We start from the raw sequence: 23,207 nt of genomic DNA, 5'->3' as shown, positions 1-23,207 counted from the left end.
TGCAGAAGGGTTAGTCAAATGTGATGGGAAAATATACAGCAGTAATGTTTTTGAAGAGTAAATGACTTGGAGAAAAATTTTATATAGTATCATGAGAAATTTGAAAAGTAATTCCCAGAAAGAAATATCCTGTTCTTAGGACATCTCTGCATGGTGGGATAATGGATAACACTTATGATACTTTGCTTAAAATTTCTGCAGAAATGTTTTAATTTAAAAAGTAAAATAGCTTTATTTTTCTGTTAACATGAACATGCCAAAGAAAGATAAAGAGGTAAATAAAGAATCATCCAGAAAGCTACCACTCAGATGTAAGTTGTTAACATTGCAATATCAAATACTTTTCTACATTTTCCAGAAAGATGGAGAGACAAACATATACAGAACAAAAAAAAAGTAAACATTACTATATTTGCTGTTAACTGGCTTTTTTCCTTTTTACGTGTCATGAGTTCCTTTCCCTTATCAGTATATATATCTCTTTTTAATGATTACATGTTAATATATTTAACTAAGTCCTTATAACTGGACATAAACATTGTTTCCAATTTTCCAAGTTTTTCATACTTTCTTACTGTTTTTCCATGATAAATTTCCAGAAATGAAATAGTTGGTTTTAATAAGAACTACTAAGCTACTTTCAAGAAATGTGAATAAGTTACTCACATTGAATGAATGCATTGATCATTTCTTCACTATTGTATCATTTGCTCCATTTCAAACCTCTTGGACCCTATTTTCTTTATGTTTAACAGATGGTTGATGATGGTAATAATTTATTTTTCTTTCTTATCTTTCTGAGTTGAGGTTTAAAGATAGTAATAATATAGAAAGACTTTATAAGTCATAAAGCAGTGTGTCCATTTTAGCAATCACAGCAGGTATGTTATGCAAACTGAATATTTGTAGTTCTTATTTAAGAGAAAATGTAGAAGTCCAGTTAAACTTTTCACAAGCCAAAAAGCTCTTAAACTTCCAAGTTGATTTTCATTCAACATTTTATTACTATAAAACATTTAGCATATAATAGCTGAGTAAAAAGACAGTTTGCCGCCTAAAGGCTCAGTGTTGGTAAACTAGCTGTTGTGTTAGGCAGCATGTCTCAAAATGTATAGCCTTCCCATATTGCTGTAGACTGAATTGTGTCTCCCCAGAATTCAGGTATTGAAGGTCTAACCTCAGTATGGCTGCATTTGGAATAAGGAAGTAATTAAAGTTAAATGAGGTCATAAGGGTAGAACCCTAATCCAACAGGATTTGTGTCCTCATAGGGAGATGCCAGAGAGAACTTTCTCTCTTTCCCACTCCTGCACCTTGCCCTTCCCCAACCCCCCAAACCATGTGAGGAGACAATGAGAAGGCAGCAGCCTACAAGCCAGAGAGAGCCCTCATTGGAAACAGAATCTGTTGGCATCTTGATTCTTGACTTCTCAGTCCAGGATACTGAGAAATGAATTTATGTTGTGTAAGCCACCCAATCTATAGTATTTTGTTATGGGAGCTCACACAGACTAAGAAATATATCATTTCTGTTTTATCATCATGATAGACTTTAGGATGAGAGGCTCAAAATTGCCAATTAAAACTGAAGCCCAATTCCCTTCAGCTGTGTATGTAACCCTGCTTTGGTAACTTGTGACCCTTGAAATATATCTTTTTTGGCACACAGATTTATACCATCATTTAGTCTTGTTGAGAGTTCTTTGAAATTAACATTTGGGACAGGTATTCTAGATTTCAAGTTGTTCTGTTTCATACCGGAAACATTCTTTTCTTGTTGTCCCAGAGAGGACAAGACAATGGCTGCTAGTAATCTAGGGTTTCTGCTCAGTGCCAACAGAATGGAATACAGCAGAGTCAGCTGAGCGGTTCACGGTAACCACGTACAAGTCCTTCAGAACCTTTGTAGTGATCCTCAATTCTGTGGGAGTCATCAGAGTCGTACCCTCGCAAAAGAAGCCAGAATTCTTAGGTCTCATTAATGGAAATGTGGTTTCCCAAACTCGAGGTGGAAAAATACTGAACAAGAAACATGTTGAATGAATTAGTCCATATTGTTTATTTTTCTGCATTTGTGTTTGTTTACTAAAATCAGTAATCCCCAAATCAAAACTAATGGCTCTTTCATGCACATATGCAGAGCAACAAAAAAAACTGGGTCACCTGACACACAATCCTAGATGAAGTGGAACAAGGTAACACCCTATCTTGTCTCAGCTCTCATACTGTAAACAAGTACCTTTTCTGGGATATATTTAGTGTGCTTTTTGCATTTTTGTGCTTTTTATGGGTAATTTTGCTGTTTAAAATGGTCCCTAAGTATTGTGCTATGTATTATTATTAAGTACCTTACAGAGAAAATATGTTAGGTAAGATTCACTCAGGCCATGAGTTATAGTTCTGTTGGCCATGAGTTTGACATTAGTGAATCACCAACAGACATTAAACAAGATACCTTAAAACAAGGCTATGTATTGATCAGTTGGTGATAATAATGTGACCAGAGTCTTGCAGGAACCTAATTCTGTATTTCTCCTAAGGACAATGATACTTGGAGAGACTCTGTAGAAGATAATTGCTACCAGTAACAAAAATCAGATACAGATAGGTAGTAGTGAACTACAAAATTAGAATCTATAATGGAACAACATGTGCCATTATAGATTTTTTAATAGTTTGCAAACTGTTAAGTTTTTTAAAAAATCTAGTACAAAGATAAAAGCTCCTCCTACTTATTATTCAACTGGAAGTATAGAGTTGACTGTAGTGAACTGTTTTCAAGATTTAATTCAATTGGAACTAAAAACCTAAATACTCCATTCCTCTTAAATACCTACCCACCAAATATAACTGTGTCCCTTAGGGTTTAACCACCTTTCCTTTTTTTCTTCTATTTCCTATTATTATTTCCAGGGTGACTTCTCATGACCTCAAATACCACCTTCAAATCAGAAAACTAAAACTGCAATTTCCAATTTTCACACCTCTCCTGGCTCGGGACCTGAATTTCTAAATACCTGTGTGACTTATCCACAAATGTCCCTATCACAAATCATGCTCAACATGTTACAAACAAAACTTATTTTTCCCCTCCATGAGCCATTGTTTTCTGCATATGTACAGTATCTGAAGTAACGAGCTTTCTTCCTTATTACATAAAGTTTATCCTCACCACAATCTTCTAGGTAGGTGCTGTAGTATGGATGAAAGGCAGGATTATACAGATGACATAAATTAGTCTTGAAATCAGATTTGGTTCTGATGCTTACTGTGTGGTTTTAAGCCAATTACTTTTTTTTTGAGCCTCACTTTCATGGTACATATATACAGCATAGGTTTTATTATTGTGGCTCTTGAAAGTGTGGTAGGTACCTAGTCTGGCAGCACCAACAATCCATGGGGACTTGGGAGAAACATAGAATCTCATTTTTACCCTAAATTTGATGAATCAGTATCTGTATCTTAATATGCTCTTCAGGCAATTGGTTAGCATATATTCAAATTTGAGCAGCACGAGTCTTGCTAACACAAATGTGTTATCACCTTCGGTAGAGTAGATCATTGAAGAATCAAAACAGTCCTGTCTGTAACTTAATAGAGCTACTGTTCCAATTACTGCCAAGGCTCCTATTTATCCCCTGTTACCAATCAGATAGTTAATTCAGGCCCTTTATAGCTGCTGTAGGTGGATCTTTCATTTTATCCAGAAACCTTGAAATAACGAATTTAAATCTACTCCATGGTTATTTTATTCACTAGAGAAAGGCTCATTCTTTCTTTGCCATTTTAAGTTGTACTCCTTCAACATTTTCAAATTTGAATTGTTCAACCTGAAGTTTCCCTTGTGTCCCATCTTTAAAAATTTGCAAGACAGGAGAGAAACAGAAGTAACAGTTTTCATCTGAAATATTTGGAAAATGTGATCAAATCTTTGATTCAATAGGGATGTTGCAATAGCTTACAATTCAGTCACAGAATCTCTCAGATAATACTGCTTAAGCAAACTTGTTTCTAGATTCTATTACTATTTAACATTTATTAAGCATTATAATGTACAATGTATTGTGTGAATTGAGAACACCTGTAGGAGCTTAAGAATACATTTTATAATCTAATCCCATGCTGCTTTTAACCTGAGATACCACATTTCTAGCAAGTTCCCAGGCAATGTGAGGCTTTTCTGAGGCCCATACGTTTCAATAAAAAAGACTGTAGAGCAAGAAGTATTACATGGAGGTCTGAGGAAGGGAGAACAAAAAAGGGGTAGTGGGGGTGGGGAGAGAGAGAAATTGGCTTCTCCCTCTTGGAGAGTTAACTGTTAGCTGCTTAGAATACATTATGGTAAAACTCAGTTGGGAAAAATCTGGCACCGAGAAGTTAAGTGTGGCACTAAGAACAGCTTATATTGAAGTAAATCCACTACTTACAATTGGAAGGTAGCAAAATTTAGAAAGTCGTTACTAGGAGCACATTCCACTTTTCATCTAGTGTTTTCATGCCTAGTCCCTTGCCTTTTGTGCATCCTCTCCATAACATATAACTCATAATGCCCTTATTGTTGCAGTTTCTAAATTATCAGTATTTGTTATAATTTCCTCGTTGACCCAAAAGTTAGAACACTTGAAAAATTCCAAGTATGTTATTTTTCAAGCACTTAAACTTAGTTCCTAGGCTTTTTTGCAACCTGATCATTTATGCTTTCTAGAAATGTATTATTAAAGTTTTCTCTGTACCCTAATATGAGGTCATTTAGAAATGTTTCAGGATAATATGAAAAGCACACACACCTCCGAACTATTTAACTACTCCTTAACTATCTCCACTTTTCATTTAATTGATTTTTTACAGAGCATAAGTATTGAAGTCACAGTCCAACAATTTTTGCCATGTGTATTCTCTTTAATGGAAGGATTACTTTATTAACACATAAAATGCACCAATTTTAAATGCACCATTTTTAAAACATATATTCATCAGTAAAACTACCACTCACATCAATAGAACATTTTACATATGAATGGCATGTTATTTACCTCATGAAGCCTCTTAAATGTTACAACCTGTACTGTATGTTTTATAAATGTTATAGCTTGAGTTGTCTAATAAAAATATTGCTCCCTACTTCCATTACCATGACTTATGGTTTCCATAATCTTTAAACATTTATCCTTTGTTTTATACAAATGTGAGTATCCAGGGTTAGAGGTTGATCTTTGACCCAATTTTAATCTTTTTAATAGAAATATTTAACCAGTTTATGAGTGTGGTAACTACCTGTACCTCTGCCAATCTACTTTATGCTGATTTTAATGCTTCCTTGGTGTTTTTCACTACTTCCTCTCCAATCCAAAAAATTGGAATATATATTCTATTTTTATTTGCAACACATCTCATTGTAACTTATTTACAATGAGCTACTACATGAAGCAGTAGGTACTGATTTCCTATAGGCAAGGCACATGCAAAATAAGGTTTAATCCACTACCTCCTCAATCAGTGATTTGGAAATTTTCTTTTTACACTACCAGGATTACCATTACAGACAAATTTGCCCCCCTCCCCCAATAATTAAAAATAGGAGAAAAGTCTGAGATCAGCCTGACTTTTGCCCCTTCATAAGTAACCTACTTTCTCCCTCTGGATATTCATAGAATTTTTTTCTTTATCCTTCCAATTTAAAAATATCAGTAGGATGTATCTGGGTGATGCTTTTTTTTTTTTTCATTAAATGTTAATGGTACCCTGCGAGCTTTTTCTATTTGTACATCTAGTTCCCTCTTCAACTCTGGAATATCTTCTTTAATTAGTTCCGTAATTGTACTTTGAGCTCCCTTTGTTCTGTCTCCTCTGTTTCAGGAATTGCTATTACGCATAGATTGCATCTCCTGGACAGGCCCTCTAGATTTCTCTTCTTTCCCGTACTTATCCTGACTTCTTTTCTCTCTCTTTTTTTTTCCCTGCATGCTGCGAAATGTTGTCGTTTTGCGTTAACTTCGGTCATTCGATTCTGTGCCAGATCAGGACTGCACATTTCTGTTATCTCTTGATTCTTTTCAAGCGCCCTGCCAACAGCCTTTTTATCACTAAGCACAGGTCCTTAAGCTCCTGTGTTAAACGATACTCAGTCCTTACTATCTCTTCTGTTTCCACCGCTATATCCGTTTCAAGAAGCAGCATTTTCTCACTTAGCTGTTTTCCTCCAAAACTGCGGTATTACGACCTTGAACATAAAAAAGAGAACTAAATTCCCTACTGCTTGACTGATTCAACATAAAGATTCTCACTGATAGCTATTAACGGTTTTAGCGAAATGTTTTACTTTCCTTTCTTACCTTCCAAATAGCTCTTCTCAGCAATGGGACCCTAAAGCGAAGATACAGGATTTTACCAAGCTCTTAACTAAAGTAACGTCCAAAATGGTCCCCGCTACGTCATCTCTGCGCGCCTCACGTCGGGCCAATCGCCCGGTGCGTACCTTTATTGCTGAAGGGGCCCCGGCGCGCGAGTCCATTGCTATAGGTGCAAACCTCAGCCCGCTAAGCCTCCGTCCCGCGCGCCGCGCCGCTTCGCCCCCGCGGCCCCGCCCCACCCCGCCCCACCCCGCCCCGCCCCGCCCCACCAGCGCGGGTCACGGGAGTGCGCACGCGCAATACTCCGTCCCTCCTCGTCCTCGCTCCATTGGCTCGCCTTAGGTCCGGTACCGCCTTGAAGGCGGGGCTGGGTCCCAGCCGCGGCCAATCACGCCCAGGGGGAAAGGTGAGGGGTGCAAGGTGGCTATTCGCCCGGGCGTGCTGGTTTTTTTCAGCGCGTGTGCTGGGCTACCTGGTCGACATGGAGGCGGTCTCGGCGGAGGAGCTTGATGAGGAGGAGCAGCTGGTGAGGAGGCATCGCAAAGAGAAGAAGGAGTTGCAAGGTGACAGGCGAACGGGACCCTAGAAGTCGCGGGGACCCAGGGAAGGGCGCGTGGCGGGTTGGTTTTGGGGAATGTTGAGGGGCTTCTGATCTTGATTCTCCTAGGCTTCTCCCAAGTAGCCAGTGGTCTCTTCCCTCCCGCCTGTGCTGGGTCCCAGAAGCCCCCAGACCTTCAGAAGCCCCCTTTCCTCAGGGCCGCTGCGTTCCCCTTACGCCGCGCCGCCGCTCGGGTGCGCGCGTGTCTGGGAACTCCTACAAGTCGGCACTTGGACCCAGACCCCTTTCCTGCTCTGCCCTTGTTACCGACACTTGGCCCTAAGAGGCGCATTTTGAAATATCTCAATTTTGAGGACTCGGAAGGGATACTTGAAAGATTTAAAAATTTGAGTCATTTTTTACTCTTTTTCTTCCTACCACACCGAACAAACTCACGGATTTTTTTGGGGGGTGGGGGGAGATGGGAATCTCAGCTTTGTCTGGGCTCTCTGTAATTGTTATGTAATTACTCTTCTTGCTTTCATAATTCCTTTTTGTATACCTTTCTCCTCTTACCATTCCCTTACTGTTACCGTTTCTGATTCTTAATCCCTGGGGTTTTGACTTAATCATTTTGGTGGCTTTTCAGCAAAAATTCAGGGTATGAAGAATGCTGTTCCCAAGAATGACAAAAAAAGGAGGAAGCAACTCACCGAAGATGTTGCTAAATTAGAAGCAGAAATGGAACAGAAACATAGAGAGGAGCTGGAGCAATTGAAGCTGACTTCTAAGGAGAATAAAGTATGTCAAATAATGTTTCTCTTTGTATACGCATTTGAAAACAATTGTCCACTTCTATTAAACTGCTACTATGTAAAGTCATAAAATTGGAGGGAAAGAAGTCACTCAGTCATGCTCATGTATCACCACTGATATTTTTCTGACCAGATTTACATGGTGGTGTGTGTTTTTTGAGAGATCAGCAAAGAAAGTCCAGTTTTGTAACCATTTGCTTGCTCCAAAGATGAACGGATGATAAAATAGACTAGAGGAAGCTTCACCAAATGAAAGTTGGAAGACCAATCTTCTAGTCTCAGAAGTGCCATTAAATTAGAATTGTACTCTGGGCAAATTTAATCTTGAGCATACATTTCTCCACATATCATATGATTCAAATACTCCTGCTGTTTAGAATCAAATGGGATAACAAATGTGAAATCATCTTTAAGCTTTAAAAGTGATTTATGAGCAACTTGCAATGAATGTTGATTTACTCATGTTTCTTAGGTAAACTGGAGCACGTTAACTCATCATTTTTAAGTAATATTTACTTCATTGTAGCCATGCACAATGTATTGTATGCTGCACACTTTGTTTAACATATTACATGCATCATATAATTCTCACAACAAAACACTGTGAAGTATTACTTCTGATGTAAGGGTAGATAATCCCATTTGTTCAAGTGGGAAACAGACTCAGAGAGATTAAAAATTTTGTTTTGAATTTTTAACAGTTAATAAGAGTACCAAAGCCAGAATTCAAGATCAGAGCTATCTTACTCCAGAATGTGAATAGAGAATTCTGTTACAATTTTATCTAGTGCGGTAATTTACTGCGTGGGCTTTAGATATCAAAGATCAGAGAATCCAGAGCCTCACACCCAGTTAGAAAGTGCTCGTGTTTATGCAAAATTTTACTTACCATAAATAAATTAAATTTTATTCCGTTCATTTTTGGTCTTGTGTTGACAGGGAAAACAGCTGTCTGCACTAATTTGCAATGGTTGTTGTGTTAAACATAGTCTTCTTTTCTTTAATGTTTTCAGCCAGTCATCAAGGTCCTGGCCTTGTGTGCCTTTTAACGTATTGTATTTCGAAGTAACAAGGCCTGATGCTTGAAGTGTTTGTGTTATCACAATCATGGTATTCCTGATTTTCTCCCTGTCTTTTCCATGAGTGAAATAGCTTTGTTTGCTTTCTCAGGCCTTTCAGTTTTGAGATTTCTCTCCTAGGTTTCCAAGGACAAAAATGTTTGATTGTCAAGCTACATATTGTCCAACTGTTAAAATACAAGCTCTCACCTTACTTTGAACCATTATTTAAAAAAAAAAAAACCAAAACTAAAGCCTGTTTTGTTTTTTTTTTTTTTTTTCCTGAATGTTACCTGAATTCTTTGGTCATTACTTTGTCTTTTTTTTTTTTCCAGATGCTTCTTTGTATCTTGCCTGTTGTCAATACGACAGTTTGTAAATTTTAGCAGATTCCTCTGAAAAAGCTAAGAATATCCTAATTCCACTAAAGTTGATAACCAGTCTTTGACGTCTTAATTTGATTTTGATATTTTGATCATTTGGGCCGTAGCCTTGGAGACTGCTGACTATTGTTACTAGAGTCTTCTATATGTTTCATGTATGTGTCTAACTAAAAACTAGCTCAACTTACAGCTGTAGTAATAAAATACTAGCTACTCAATCCTGATGGTTTTAAGTCTGGCATCTTTTTTCTTCAGCAAACACATAATAGCCATTCGATGATTGGTTGTAACATCTTAATGATAATTATAAATTAAATTTTCCCCTTGTAGTTTTTCAAATTGTAGATGGGAAAGGATAGAAAAAGCTCAATTTGTTACCAGGGTCACAAAGAAGCAAGCCCATCAGGTTCTGGCTAATTAAGATGGAGAAAGGCCTTTCGCGTCACATTTGAGGTTGTGAGAGTCATTAAGAACTCAGCCAGCACAGGACCACGTATTCTGTATGTCCTAGCAGCAGTTAGAGAAGGGAAAGGTGGAGTGCTGAGCGAGCTGGCACTTACAGGAAGTATTTAGATGAATGGCGTGGATATTCTAAGAAGGAAGGAAACCATGCAGGAATGAGCATTGTCTCTGAAGAGCTACAAGGAAAGTTCTTGGGAATCCAACAGATTCCCCAGACAAAATTAGAGGAAAAAGACAAAAACCATACGATTTAGTATTGTAGGTAGTACTGTTATTTCAGATTTAAGTTGTGGGATGACACATATGTATGACTTTCAATAATAATTTAATAATCTAATACTTTGAGTAATAAAAATATTTTTCATTAACTTGTTAATGTTTTTTGTTTCCTTCAGATAGATTCTGTTGCTGGTAATATTTCAAACTTGGTTCTTGAGAATCAGCCGCTTCGGATATCCAAAGCACAAAAGAGACGGGTATGAAAGTCACCAAGTACTTGTTGGTGCTGTGTGCTCAGTGCTGTCTTAGGGGTTGTACTGGGAGGGAGTAGGAAAAAAATGAGAGTCCCTTGCCAAAGGACTTGAACTAACATTTGTTAAGTACTTGCCATTTGCCAGATACTATGCTAGGCTTATAGATAGTGTGAAATCTCATCAGTGCTGACAGTAGTCTTGGGAAGTAGATTTCTTAGCCCCCTTTTATAGAGAAAAAAATAGGCCTAAGGCAGTTATAAAATAACGTGCAGTTTGCAGTACTCATAGGAGGGTGGGGCCAGAAAGGGGGTGTGCAGAGGGTATTGTTCACAGTTATGTGGTCCCGTACAGTAATTCAGAATCTTAAGAGTATGAGCCCAGATAATTTTGATGTACAGCTTTGGTTAAAAAATAGGTTATTAAGTGATAAAACAAGTATTTGACCCTAGAAGTTAAGATATATAGGTGTACAAAATTATCAGAATTATTTAAGTATATATATGTATGTATATATATTTAAGTATATATATAATTGTGATGAAAACTGAAAAGGTAAAATTCGTTGTGCAAAATGTTAAATAAAGAGTTGGTATTTGAAGGAAATGCAGTTATTTGGATCGGATGATTGAAGTAGGAGAAACAACGTGCACAGAAACAAATGTGGGGATGAAATTGTGCACCATCGTGAGGAAACATCATGATATCAAAGTTATGGGAATGAGAGTAAAGGCCTTTCCACTTTGAAAAATGACAAGAGGTTGAAATTCAATCTTTTCAGTCCCAAATATTGTTTTATTAGCATGTGATGTTTTCTAGGATTTAGATGGTTTTTTTTTAAGCCAGCTTTGCATTTTATAATTTCATAGTACATAATTTAATAGAACGTGGAATTTGCTGTCAGTCAGATGGAGGCTTTAATGTCACTCATGGTGGTGGCTTTGGGTAAGATTCTTAGCCTTTTTAAGCCTCAGTTTCAAATGTGTAGAATGGGGAAAAATAATACCTACTTTACAGAGTTATTGTGGATATTAAATAATTTACTGTTTCCAAAGCCCTAACATAAGGCCTGGGTCGCCAAATGATAGTACTTGTCATTGTGTTAAGTACTGCATAGTGTGCCTTTTAAAAAAATTCAACCTAAGATAAGTATTTGTTTGAAAGTTCCTTAAGTTACAAATTGTCAGACATTTCTCATACGAATATGAAATTTTATTCTTGAGTAATTATTATAATTGTGAATTTCATAGACTTGTGAAATTTAGATATCCTGGTATCTTGAAGGTTTTCTAGTTCAACTCTCTACTCATGTATTCTTTTTGTTATGGCCTTAGAATTGTCTTCCAGCTTTTACAGATCACAGGTGAAGGGCAGAAATTCTGCCTGGCAGAAGCACAACAAGATATCTGTTGGAATTGCGTCTACTTAGTAATCGCTGTATCTTAGAGTAGCACCTGTTTAATTCTGGAAAACGTAAGGACATAACTTCCTCCTGTCTTTATCAAAAGACAGGTGTTCTTCCCACCTGGACCCTTAGGCAACAAAAACAAAAATACATTAAACTCCCTTACCTTTCTCAAATGTTTTGTTACTTTTCTTCCAAAATGCTGCATAGCTGAAATGCATACCTTTCCCAGCTATGCCCTCAAAAAAAGTGTAGTGTCTTTTATAGTCAGCTGCTTTAACACTTGTTAGAGAAAACACCCTGTAAGTAATGCCCAGAGTTTCTTATTGCTTTGTTGTATTATTAGGACTCTGGAGTAGAAACCTGAAAGTTTATATGGTACTTAAGGAAATGGAACCTGAAAACAGGGTGGATAATTGGGTATTAGACTTACTTCAGACCTCTCCCCGCCTCTTTTTTTTTGTGTGTGTGTGAAAGGCACCAAGAAATGAAAAGCTAATTAACTAATGATGCTTATCTTTGGAGGAGATACAACTCTCTGGTAGAAAGACATGACAAAACTTTATAAAGATTTATTACTGGAACACTGCAGAGCAAATCTCTTAACTTTAACCTAGAAAAGCATAGGGAGTATTTTATTTACTTCAAAGAACTTCAGTGAAATCTCATTAGTACAGTGAAAAGAGCCCAGAGTAGAATTTAGAAGAACCGGGTTCCAGAAATACAAAATCTGAAAATTGGAATAAGATCTAGTTCAGTTTCTGTATTTTACAGATAGGGGAGCTGAGGCCAGGTTGTCTGCGTGGCGTACTGCGTGTCTGATACAAGCCCCGGCCTAGAACCAGCTTTTAATATTCCTCTTCAGAGCTGTTTTTGTTATATAAGTGCACCAACGTGACTTTAGCTTTGCTGACAGTGTGTTTTCACGCGTACATGCTGTTTTCATCTTACATACATTTCCATTACAATTTATTGGTGCCGTTTTATCTCCAGCACTGAGGATGTAGACAGGAAAGTGCTTCATGCCATTGGAAAACTACATGGTGGGGTGAAGAATCCAATGGCTTTCCCACCTGGTGCCCTGGAAAGGAAACACAATTGCTGTGTAATATTGAAGCAGAGCATGAGGGAGGGGGGAATATGAAATGATTGGATTAGTATTTTAGAGGCTCAAATTAAGGTTTTACAGACAGTATAAAGTTCCACTCTTCCGTAACTAGTACATGACATCATTAACTCCAACTCCCATCTGCCGCCTTTTATTCTGATTCAGGTTCCTGGATAGAAGGAGCTCTCTGTGTTGTCCTTGGTCCCTGCTCTGCTTCTAACCAGCTGTATGGCCTTTGGAAAGCTTTCTGCGTGCTGTTTCCTCAGAAGAGGAAAGTGAGGGGTTTTGGATTAGATGATACCCAAGGTGCTTATCCTTCCTCTCCCCTCTGAAAATGTTTTCCCTAGTCTTTTAAAAAGTAATAGTGCCATCTTGTGTCTTAAGATTTTTATGTGACTGTGATCCAAAGTTGTAGGTATGCAGTGAATTAAATTTTTTATGTTAACTTCTGGCTTGGTTGCAGTTGGGAAGAAAAAACTTAAGTAGGTTTATGTTTTATTAGGAGCATGATAACTGCTTTGGATTCAGGTAACTTAGAAATCGCTTTTGGTTTATCTGGCATGGCACACATCAAGCGTGTAGTATAAGCAAGTGGCATTAAGTGAAACTGGAATCTGCCTTTGCATTCACATCTTCTGCCCCCAAGGGGAAGTTAGAGCTAGGGACATAAAACTCTTTACCTTTTCCTTCTTTTTCTTGGTTTACCAAATCCTTCACTGTGATTTGCTACCAATGTCAAGATCCACAGAATTTAGTTTTAACTATTTTTATCCTCTTAAATTGAGAAGCATTTGCTCCCAGTATGCAAGTAAAGCGTACCGTGGGGACTTAGAAGGATGCACACACACACGCAGGTACACACGCAAAACACAATAAAACTGACTTTGCGATCCTGCCATCCAGAGAAAAGTACTGTAAATATTTTGTGTATATCCTTCTAGTTTTGTTTTTTAAAAACTCTGTATGCATAAACTTAATATCTGTTAATAACTACGTACCATCTTCTTTGTCCCCAACCTCATCTCTTGACACTTTTCTCTGGTACGCTAGCTATATGAACTGTGTTCTTCTATGAAATGTAGAGTGCTTTCTGGCTTTTGATCGTTGCTATTCCGTCAGGAATTTTTTCTCTTTTTCCTCAACCTTCCCACCCTACTTCCTATCTGTCCTTCAAGTCACAAACCTCTCATTGCCCTCTCCCCACCCCATCCTTGCATATGCTGGTTTGGGAAGATTTCTTAATGACATTTGAATAAGGAAAGAGAATTGTAGAATGTAATATATAATACCACTTTTGTTAAAATATTTTTCTCTATATGTTTTCTATGAGTACGTCTGTATTTTATTAAAATGCATAGGAAGAAAAATCTAGAAGGATACACACCAGACTTGTAGAGCAGCACTGGGATTGGCAGTGGTCCTTAAGGGGATCTTTAGTCTTAATGTGTAATTTTTTTTATAGAGAAGAATGTTTTTTGTCTCTTATTTTAATTAAATGTGTGTGTGTATGCACACATTTTTTTTAAAGCTAGAGGAAGAGAGTTTCTGTACCCTTCTAAATATTAGCATATTAATGTCTTGCTGGTAAGCTGGTGATTTAGCACATTAAGACTTCGCTGGTGGAGAGATTAAGTTTAAAAGCTTGGATTAGCTTGGACTTATTATGCTAATGATGTTGCTTTAAGGCCTGGGACAACTCAGTCCTAAAATGGTAGTTTGAAATCCGTAAGTAAAGTTGTAGAAACTTGGCATGTAGTTTCTTTTTTTTTTGAGTTATAGTCAGTTTACAATGTTGTAACAATTTCCAGTGTGAGCACAATTTTTCAGTTATACATGAACATACATATATTCATTGTCACATTTTTTTTCGCTGTGAGCTAACACAAGATCTTGTATATATTTCCCTGTGCTATACAGTGTAATCTTGTTTATCTATTCTATATATACCTGTCAGTATCTACAAATTTTGAACTCCCAGTCTGTCCCTTCCCACCTCCCTCCCCCTGTCAACCACAAGTTTGTATTCTATGTCTGTGAGTCTGTTTCTGTTTTATGTATTATGTTCATTTGTCTTTTTCTTTCTTTTTTTTTTTTTTTAAGATTCCACATATGAGCGATCTCATATGCTATTTTTCTTCCTCTTTCTGGTTTACATCACTTAGAATGACATTCTCCAGGGACATCCATGTTGCTGCAAATGGCGTTATGTTGTCAGTTTTTATGGCTGAATAGTATTCCATTGTATAAATATACCACAACTTCTTTATCCAGTCGTCTGTCAATGGACATTTAGGCTGTTTTTAAATAGACTTCAAAGAAAAATTTGAGGGCTTTCTTTTGTCCTAGTACAGAGCTAGGTGCTGGGTACATACAGATGAGAAATACTGTTTGCCTTTAAAGGAGTTCACAATATAGAAGATTCTACAAGTGGTGATCAGTATGATAGCGCCTGTCGGGGAAGGGAGAAAAACGGCAAAAACTTCTGAGGATCTTCTATTTCTCTCCCCATAATAAATGTAAATTAGTCCTAATCATTAGAAATTAACTTTCCTACATTCTCCTCTTCATAGGACAAAAAAGCTGCATTGGAAAAGGAACGGGAAGAAAGGATAGCTGAAGCTGAAGTTGAGAATTTAACAGGAGCTAGACACGTAGAAAGCGAAAAACTTGCTCAAATATTGGCAGCAAGGCAGTTGGAAATTAAACAGATTCCATCTGATGGCCACTGTATGTACAGAGCCATTGAAGACCAGCTGAAAGAAAGGGACTGCACCCTGACTGTGGCTGCCCTGAGGAGCCGAACTGCCGACTACATGCACAGCCATGTGGAGGACTTCCTCCCGTTTTTAACAAACCCTAACACAGGAGAGGTATATACTCCAGGTAATTTGTTTCTTTACTGTGTCTTGTTGCTGTTGTGGTTGTGGTAGTTGTTCATTAAAGTACTTCCAGGAGCAGAGAATAAGAAAAACCTGAAGAGTCCTTATGGGGGGAAAAAATCAAAATTTAGGCAAAATTATTTTCTATAATGTTAATAACTGCTAGCACGTTGAATAACTGCTAGATCTTTTAAGTACTTAGCAACTTTGTAGTTAAAATATATTAATCTTTTATATAAGATACAAATAGGAATAGGAGTCATTATTATTTAAAAAACATAGTAATAAGTTCGTATTTCACAGAGTTAAGTTTTGACTAGTATCTGGAAGTCCAGGGCCTGAAGATCGTAAGTAGGGAATGATTAGGAAGACTAATGCCTCCTTTCGTCCTCTGCTTTGGGAGATTCAGTTTTGTTCCCAGTAAGCCATAATGCTCAAGCAAAATCTGACTTTGCAGAACCCAAAACAAAAGAGTTAATAACCTGCCTTACTCTCTACAATACCTTTGATTATTAAGATGAAATATTCATGGGAAAGTAAAAAAAATGCACAGCTAGCAAATGAAGGAGAGAGCAAGTCAAAGATCTGGGAAAGGTTCTGAAAGAGAGGGAGTAAGGGAGCAGGTTAGCCCCTGAGAGTCAGCAGCGTGCGGCGGCGTCCCCGGAGAGCGGGCCTGACGCCAGGGCGGGCTCAAGACAGAAGCCCAGCGCTGACTTCTGTTTAACGGAGTCTCCACCTTTGCTGGTTGTGGGGCAGCAGAGAGGAGGCAGCAACTGAGCATGCTGCATCAGAGAAAAAGACAAGAACGCTTCATTATCTTCGTGCATTCGGCCAGTATTTACTGAAGGCCGCGGTGTGCCGAGGACTGTTCCAGGCACTCTTCTGCGCTCGGGGGAGACTGGACAGTGCGTGAGACAGACGAACAGGGCGTGCTTTCTCTTAAGTGCCCCTGTGACTCTCTCCCCTTCCTATAAACAGAAGGGGTGTGGGCTGCCCATTTTAACTCTCTGTGTCGGAGTGTGTATGCTCGAGACGTGCCCTCGCACCCTGCGACTGGGTCTCAGACCTCCTCAGGACTAAGCTGGGAGGCCCAGCTTTGGCTAGACCTGGTACTGATGCACGTGAAGCAGACCTGTCCAAAGTCAGGTGGAGGCACGGTCTGTTGCTGTCACTGGGGAAGGAGTTTCAGCTCACTTGTGCTTTTACCCTGATTGTCCTCTCACGTTTCTTGTCGGATCTTAGCGCTGAACCCGGTTTTACAGAGGATACATTTTTCTTAGTCTTTCACCATATTCCTTCAGATGGAGAGCTGAGCTTTAAAATATATGTCAAGATAGTGAAATTGGTGGCAATTCTGGGGGGTCCCATGCTTGGATAAAGAGAGAGGCAGGCTTGTTACGTAGGTAAGGTTTCGGGGCCTCAGGATGAGGGAGAGGGAAGTGAATTGTTTGCTCCTGGATGGGACGTTGGAGTGAGTTAAGTTTGGATTTGGGAAATGGCTTAAATTCAGGTGAGTGCAGCTAGTAAAGGAGGAAGTTCATACGTGGGCGGTTTCCTCAGGAATTGTGGGAGCTATAGATGGATGTACCATGAGTTATCAAAGTTATTAAGTGCCGTATTCTGGCCTGTTCTCTGCAGAAGAGTTTGGAAAGTACTGTGATGATACTGTAAACACAGCCGCATGGGGAGGCCAGCTTGAGGTAAGTTGGTCATTATTCGTAGTGATTGTGGGTGGTTAAATTATTTCTAAATCCCTTTATATTTTTCAGATGATCCAAATTTCTCTTTGAAGATTCCTTTTCTTTATGTATTTCCTTTTTCTCTACTGATAAAGCATTCAAATTGGGAGTTGATTTTCTTAGGCCTTTAAGCATGTAGCTTTGGTAACGGACGCACTAGTTCATTTTAAATGGCCCAGTGTTTGTTCTGTGAGTTGGGGAGGACAGTGCTGCGTCTGTGTGTTTCCATCTATGATGCTGCTATTGGCCGTGTGTTTGATTTTATGGACTTAGGAAAGTGAGGATTTTATCTTATTGTTAACTTTGTTTCATTAAAGCAAAATAAACAAAACACCTAAGTGGTCCAAGTGGTGATGAGGTAGCCTGGGGTACGATTAGAACGTCAGGGGACAGGATGAAAGTCCTGGGGTTGGGTCTGCTTTTTCCTTCTGCTTCTCAGTTTTGTGACGTTGGGGGTGTCAGCCAACCTCCTGAGCTCGAGTTTCCTAATTACTGAATGGGGATAGTAAAGCCCCTATGTGTGCATAGTAGGCCGTTTGTGGATAATAAAGAAGGCCAACGGTATATGCACAGAAATTTGCAAACTGAAGTGCCAGATGGATGAATCTAGCAGTATTATTAATATTATTGTGTAACGATGATTAGTCATCTTAAGTAGTTTGTGGCTCTGAGTATTTCGCTTCAAGGATTATGTTGTTTGAAGATATGACATGAATGCTTCTTCAAAGTCTTTCTCAGCAGTGATATATTTGTACCTCTTCTGAGCCACCAGAGGGAACTGTGTCCATTTGCTTTGCATGCCTCTCCTGGGTCTCTGAAACTCAGAAAGTTTTCATAGTAGGAGTAATTAAAGATGTTTAAGCCTTTGATAAGAATCACAAATTAATATGAGTACTAGAAACCTAAGCAACTCTTTAAATTGAGAAAAACCTTTTAAAACATCTTTTGACGGACATTTTCTCATAAGTGGTTTGTGAATTCATTTGAAATAAGAGTTGCTGTTTTCACAGTGGGGTAAATTTAAATTATTAATGGTAAATAATTCTTTGTACGATTTCTGAAGACTTAGATGGGATGGTAAAATTTCCAGAGCTGGTTTTGCACCCTCCATTCCATGTTAACTTTTAAAAAATAGTGTTTTACGTGTAAGAAAAAGTGCCTCAAAGGAACATTTTACAAGCTAGAACATGGGACTAAATTTGCTACTGTGCAGCACAGAACCTTTTTCATATTCCTTAAGTAATTTCTTACCTTTGTTTAAAATTTCCGAAAGGGACCATATTCTAGACAGAATCTTCTTATAATGGGGCAAATACACAGATCAGGGCATGGTGACTGAAAACTGTTGAGGGTTTGGTTTGTTTCTGAGCTTAGGCCCTGAGTCATACTTCTCAGTTCGGTTGCAGGTCATTTTCTTTCTTTGTGCTTGATGTCTCTTAAGTTTTCTCTGCCCGTAATTCTGGGCTCCAGAATGTGGCACAGTAGGACCTCTCCCGTAAGGTTACTGTGAGGACTGAATGAGCTGATAACACGTAGAGCCCTGAAAATGCCGGGTCAGAGTAAGTCTAAAAACACGTTACCACCAGTATTCATTAGTACCTATTACTCAGCCGACTTTGAGCTCTAATTTTATATCATGTGGTATGAACTTAAAACTGTGTATTAATCAGATGGAAATTCCATGAAAGGATAGTACAGTTCATAACCTAACTCATTCTACTCATACCTTGAAAATTATGGAGCAGTTTTTCTCAACATGAGTACATTAGAATCATTTGAAAAGCTTTAAAAAAAAATAAGCCGCCTATTCTTCCCTGCTCCCCCACTCCTTCCCCCAGCCTCTCCCAAAGTATGATTGATTTGGTCTGGTAACAATAATTTTAAAAACTTTTATTATGGAAATTTTCAAGGCATCTTTAAAAGTAGAGAGCCTAAGAGAATGAACCGGTCTCCCCACCCCTTGCGTCACTAACCTGGGCATAAATATTTCCAAAGCACTTACGCATTTGATTTTATAAATATTATATTTCTTTCTTTCTTCAACAAATATGTATTAAGTGCCCACTGTGTGCCAGGTTCCTGGTGTACATTAAGGGACGAGAGCAGGTCCACACTCTGACTGGTTGCCCTCTTCATTCATAAACTCAGTAGATTATGATTTGAATAAGGTTTACCTCTTCATTTTCCTTACTAATATATTTTTTCTTTTTTTTTTTTTTTTTTGGTTTTACACTTTCTTTTCTATAGCTAAGAGCCCTGTCTCACGTCTTACGAACACCAATAGAGATAATACAGGCAGATTCTCCTCCCATTGTAGTTGGTGAAGAATATCCCAAAAAGCCATTAATACTTGTGTAAGTACCTAGAAATTCCTACTGTTAATATTTTTCATAATTAAGACAGAGGATTATGAAAAGATTTTAGGTTTTATATGTTGATAAATCTATCTTCAGCAGGATTAATTATGCTTATTTTATGTTAAAGGCAGTGACAGAATTAGAACATTGTCAAAATACGTGAGTTAGTTAGTTGTTGAAACCTCTAGTGACTTATTCTTATGTATGAGTTGAGAATAAAGTCATTTCTAATGGTTACAGAATTTCAGGGTTAGTTTTTATGTTGCTCTGGTGTGACATTAATAATGTTAAAAAGTTTCAACAAGTGTAAAAGCTGAAATACATTCATGTGGCTTGATCGTTTATTCCTTAGAGACTTCTCCTTCATAATTGCACAATATTTTATGTGATCGAGAGTCCTCTGGAACCCAGCATGGACAGTTTGCCATTGGCTTTAGTGTTTATTAGCTAAACCTGCTACGGCAGTCGTTAATGGCTTGGGTTTAGGTAAAAATTTAAGCTTGTGGAGCACTCAGCATCTCGGTCTTTCCTTTTTCACTCCAGTGACTGTTTCACTCAGCAGACAGAGTTACTGAACCAGATCTCACTGACTGCTGATGCTTCGCAAATGGTGTTGAACTTTTAAGTAATATGTCAATTAAGTCTATTGAACGATAGATATCCTTGGGGAGTTTGATTAATTCAGAGTACTACTTGGTTTTATATACAGAATAAACATTTATGTGCAATGAGTTACTTTTGTCTAAAGTACTCATTCCTCCTTTTTTCATTCCAGATACATGAGACATGCGTACGGCTTAGGAGAACACTACAATTCTGTTACACGGCTGGTGCACACAGCTGCTGGAAACTGCAGCTAGTCTATAAAATGTTGAAGTTGGGTTTTTGTACAGTGTGCTGATCTGAGTATTCATGCCAAGCGTTGGATTGTTCTAAATGTTTCTGGAAAACACAACTACCTTAAACTAGTTTTATGGCAAAGCTACTAACAGGTTTTTAAAAAAATGTGTCGGAGACGAACTTTAACCCATGTCCCCTTAGTGGTGTTTTAAAAAACATTTGTAAGTCCCTTGCGGAGAACATCATTTATAGGCCACAATGGTACCCCGTGTGCTGATATTTTTATTAATATAGGATCCTGAACATTCTGTTCTGTGTTGAAATAAATTAAATTTTTTTCTCTCTCTTACTGAAAGCTTTCAGTAACTCTGTCAGTGTAATTTTTCTTGAAGAAATGAAGTGACTCAGCCTCATGGACATTACAGTAACGCGTTGATGGTGATAGCGAATGTAATTAATGCTTGTAAGTGAACTTGACTGCAGTAACCTTGGTGTTGATGGGATTAATGCTGTGAATCTTTTTATATAACCCCATTAAGGGCAGCTAAGAAGCTTGCTTTAATAAAGAATTTTAAAATACTTACTCAGATGGGAATCAGTTGCTAAGTTTTAAGAAATGAGACAAACCATTGGTATATACGTGTTCCTAGTCAGATTTAAATGCCTGAAGAATTACAGAGAAGTCTTTTATTTGTGTATAACTTAAAAAGACCCAGCAGATTACTGCCTTTCTGATTCATTTGTTACTCTTCACTGTTTCTTAAACTTCAGAATGCTTATACCATCATCTTTTTATTATCGTCATAACCGTACATTTTTATATTCTGAGTTGTGTTTTCTCTGTCACTACTCAGCTGCTTCTCTTTCCTTGCAACCTCTTCTGCTAAGAAATAGTTCTTGGCCTCTCTTACTCTTTGACTTGTCCGAATCGAAGGAATAGCAGGCCAAATCTACTTCACATTCTTCCTCTTTTCCAGTTTGTCTTGCAAGATCTCTCTTTTTGCTTCACTCTGTAGAAGAAAGCCTCTGTTACCTTTGATTTTGTTAGCCTTATTCATACCACCTTTCCTCAAATACGTGAGGGTATTGTCTCACATATCTGAGAATTTTTATGTTATTTATATGGACAGAGCTGAAAGCCACTGTTTGGGAACCAAGACTGCACAGTAAAATCAGTACAGTGTTTTTCAGTTGAATGACTTGTCTAGCTCAGATTTTATGTTGCTTCTAACAGTATTCTAAGAAGACAGTATCCATATATACAAACGTGTCTGATAATTTGTTACGTAAGGAGGTGTTATAAAGATGAGACCTTTTTGGTTTGATCTGGTTTTCTCAAGTAAGAAATAACTGGTAAGATTTTGCATGAAGTTTATAATATTTGAATTTTTTTCTCCGTGAATACGACTAATTTTTATAAGTAAATATTGGGTTTTATAATATTAAAAATGGGGTGTCAGTATCACATGCCCAGCAGGTGACAGTGTGGGAAGCTGGGGGGAGCAGTTGTGGTTAAGCTAGAGCAAGTAAGGACTACACGTGGGTATTCGACTTCCGGAGATTAAGAACCATTCTGCCTGCCAAACAAAGTATGTTCTGAATGCTGCTTGTTTTGTAATCCTTGATATGAATTTTTTGGGGGTCTGAAATTTATAAAAGAGTGAAATTATGACATACTAAGCAGCTTGGCTTTATTTTGAATTTAAAATTAAAAGATAAGCATTAAGAAGTAATAAAACAAGACACAATGGAATCTAGTTGTTATGAATTACATCTATTATTTAAAGTATTCTGAAATAACTTATTGGTAGCTATTTTTTTTTTCTAGCAGGATGAGTGGAATTTTCTTGATTGTAAGTGTATTTTTTATTTTTTAAATGGCCAATATAATTATGAACAAGATTTGTATGGTCAGCTTCTGTTCTTTCATAAGACTTGAGATAAAAATTATTTTAGTTGTAACTTAAAATCTTTAAAAAATGGCAGATATACTGATTTCTGCTGTATATAGAAGCAGCATATACTCAGTGAGTCTCCTGTGTGATGCTGGTGTCTTATGGAAGTTTCATAAGCTTCCTTTTGTCCTAACTCAGAAAAGTTTATGTCAGAGTTCTGCAATATGTCTTTAGCCAAAAATTTTATCCCTTAAATATGTTTACAACTTGTGTTAAACAAAAGAGAATGTGTGTAACGAAAGTGAGCAATATAATTTTGCTCAAATTATCTGTTTGCTAAAAGAAAAATAAAAGGTGAATGAATTAAATCAACATTTGTTCAAACCGTTATTCTTTAATTTTAGAATTTAGAAATAGAGAAAGCTCATTTTGTTTTAGAATTTTATTCAGCCTTTATTAGTCCTCATATAATTGAAAATAATACAATCACAGATTCTAAATGTTTATAATTATATTTTATTATTTTAGAATAATAAAGGGCAAATTAATTAAAATATCTAAGACTCATGAGTGTTCAAGAAGAAAGGAAAAGTGAATTCGTGTGCAAGAATGTGAAACAGTTAGAAGGAATTTTGTGCAAATTAATCCTGGCACATACTTGTTAATACATTGTCTTGGTACAGGTTATCATGTACTAGCTGAAGGAGCAAGTCATTTGTTTTTCTGATAATTTAATTGGTAATTTCGTACTGTTTTTACTTTTATTGACAAATGAGAGCGGTTTTTCTGTCTGTTTTTACAAAGATTGATTCTTCTAAGTCTTGTTTAAAATGTATCTTTTTCCATCTTCTGGAAACAGCAGAACTCACAGGGTTTCTAATTCTTTTTAAAAGTGTGTTTTAGGTGCT

General features: G+C 37.5%; 1 protein-coding gene and 1 long non-coding RNA gene across 5 annotated transcripts; one reads left to right on the top strand and one right to left on the bottom strand.

Moving 5' to 3' along the window:
* Nucleotides 1–206: 206 nt before the first annotated feature.
* LOC116659745 lies at nt 207–6,501 on the bottom strand. Of its 2 annotated transcripts, none has more exons than XR_004315079.1 (2): nt 6,333–6,501; nt 207–6,220 (listed from the first exon to the last, which is right to left on the bottom strand). It is a non-coding gene; the product is annotated as an uncharacterized LOC116659745 (long non-coding RNA). The 2 variants fall into 2 exon arrangements; XR_004315080.1 differs by having other exon boundaries at nt 207–2,019.
* A 250-nt stretch (nt 6,502–6,751) lies between these two features.
* OTUD6B (OTU deubiquitinase 6B) lies at nt 6,752–22,671 on the top strand. Of its 3 annotated transcripts, none has more exons than XM_032467699.1 (7): nt 6,752–6,913; nt 7,538–7,689; nt 10,002–10,082; nt 15,160–15,472; nt 17,107–17,168; nt 19,455–19,561; nt 20,340–22,671. In XM_032467699.1, exons 1-7 carry the CDS (start codon nt 6,832–6,834, stop codon nt 20,422–20,424), a joined length of 882 nt encoding a protein of 293 aa, XP_032323590.1. In that variant the 5' UTR covers nt 6,752–6,831; the 3' UTR covers nt 20,425–22,671. The 3 variants fall into 3 exon arrangements, with proteins under 3 accessions (XP_032323590.1, XP_032323591.1, XP_032323592.1); XM_032467700.1 differs by lacking the exon at nt 6,752–6,913 and adding an exon at nt 9,097–9,299 and having other exon boundaries at nt 7,551–7,689; XM_032467701.1 differs by lacking the exon at nt 6,752–6,913 and adding an exon at nt 12,755–12,895 and having other exon boundaries at nt 7,644–7,689.
* Nucleotides 22,672–23,207: the final 536 nt, after the last annotated feature.

This window comes from Camelus ferus, chromosome 25, assembly GCF_009834535.1.
Source record: "Camelus ferus isolate YT-003-E chromosome 25, BCGSAC_Cfer_1.0, whole genome shotgun sequence".
Lineage (NCBI taxonomy): Eukaryota > Metazoa > Chordata > Mammalia > Artiodactyla > Camelidae > Camelus > Camelus ferus.
Note: the sequence above shows the minus strand (reverse complement) of the source record. Positions and strands in the feature narration are given on the sequence as shown.

What these genes read in the sequence shown, in the direction of transcription:
- OTUD6B (XM_032467699.1), top strand. Translation starts at nt 6,832, where the DNA reads ATGGAGGCGGTCTCGGCGGAGGAGCTTGATGAGGAGGAGCAGCTGGTG. An exon ending in TGACTTCTAAGGAGAATAAA is followed by an intron (nt 7,690 to 10,001) that starts GTATGTCAAATA and finishes TGTTTCCTTCAG; the next exon opens with ATAGATTCTGTTGCTGGTAA. An exon ending in AGGAGAGGTATATACTCCAG is followed by an intron (nt 15,473 to 17,106) that starts GTAATTTGTTTC and finishes TGTTCTCTGCAG; the next exon opens with AAGAGTTTGGAAAGTACTGT.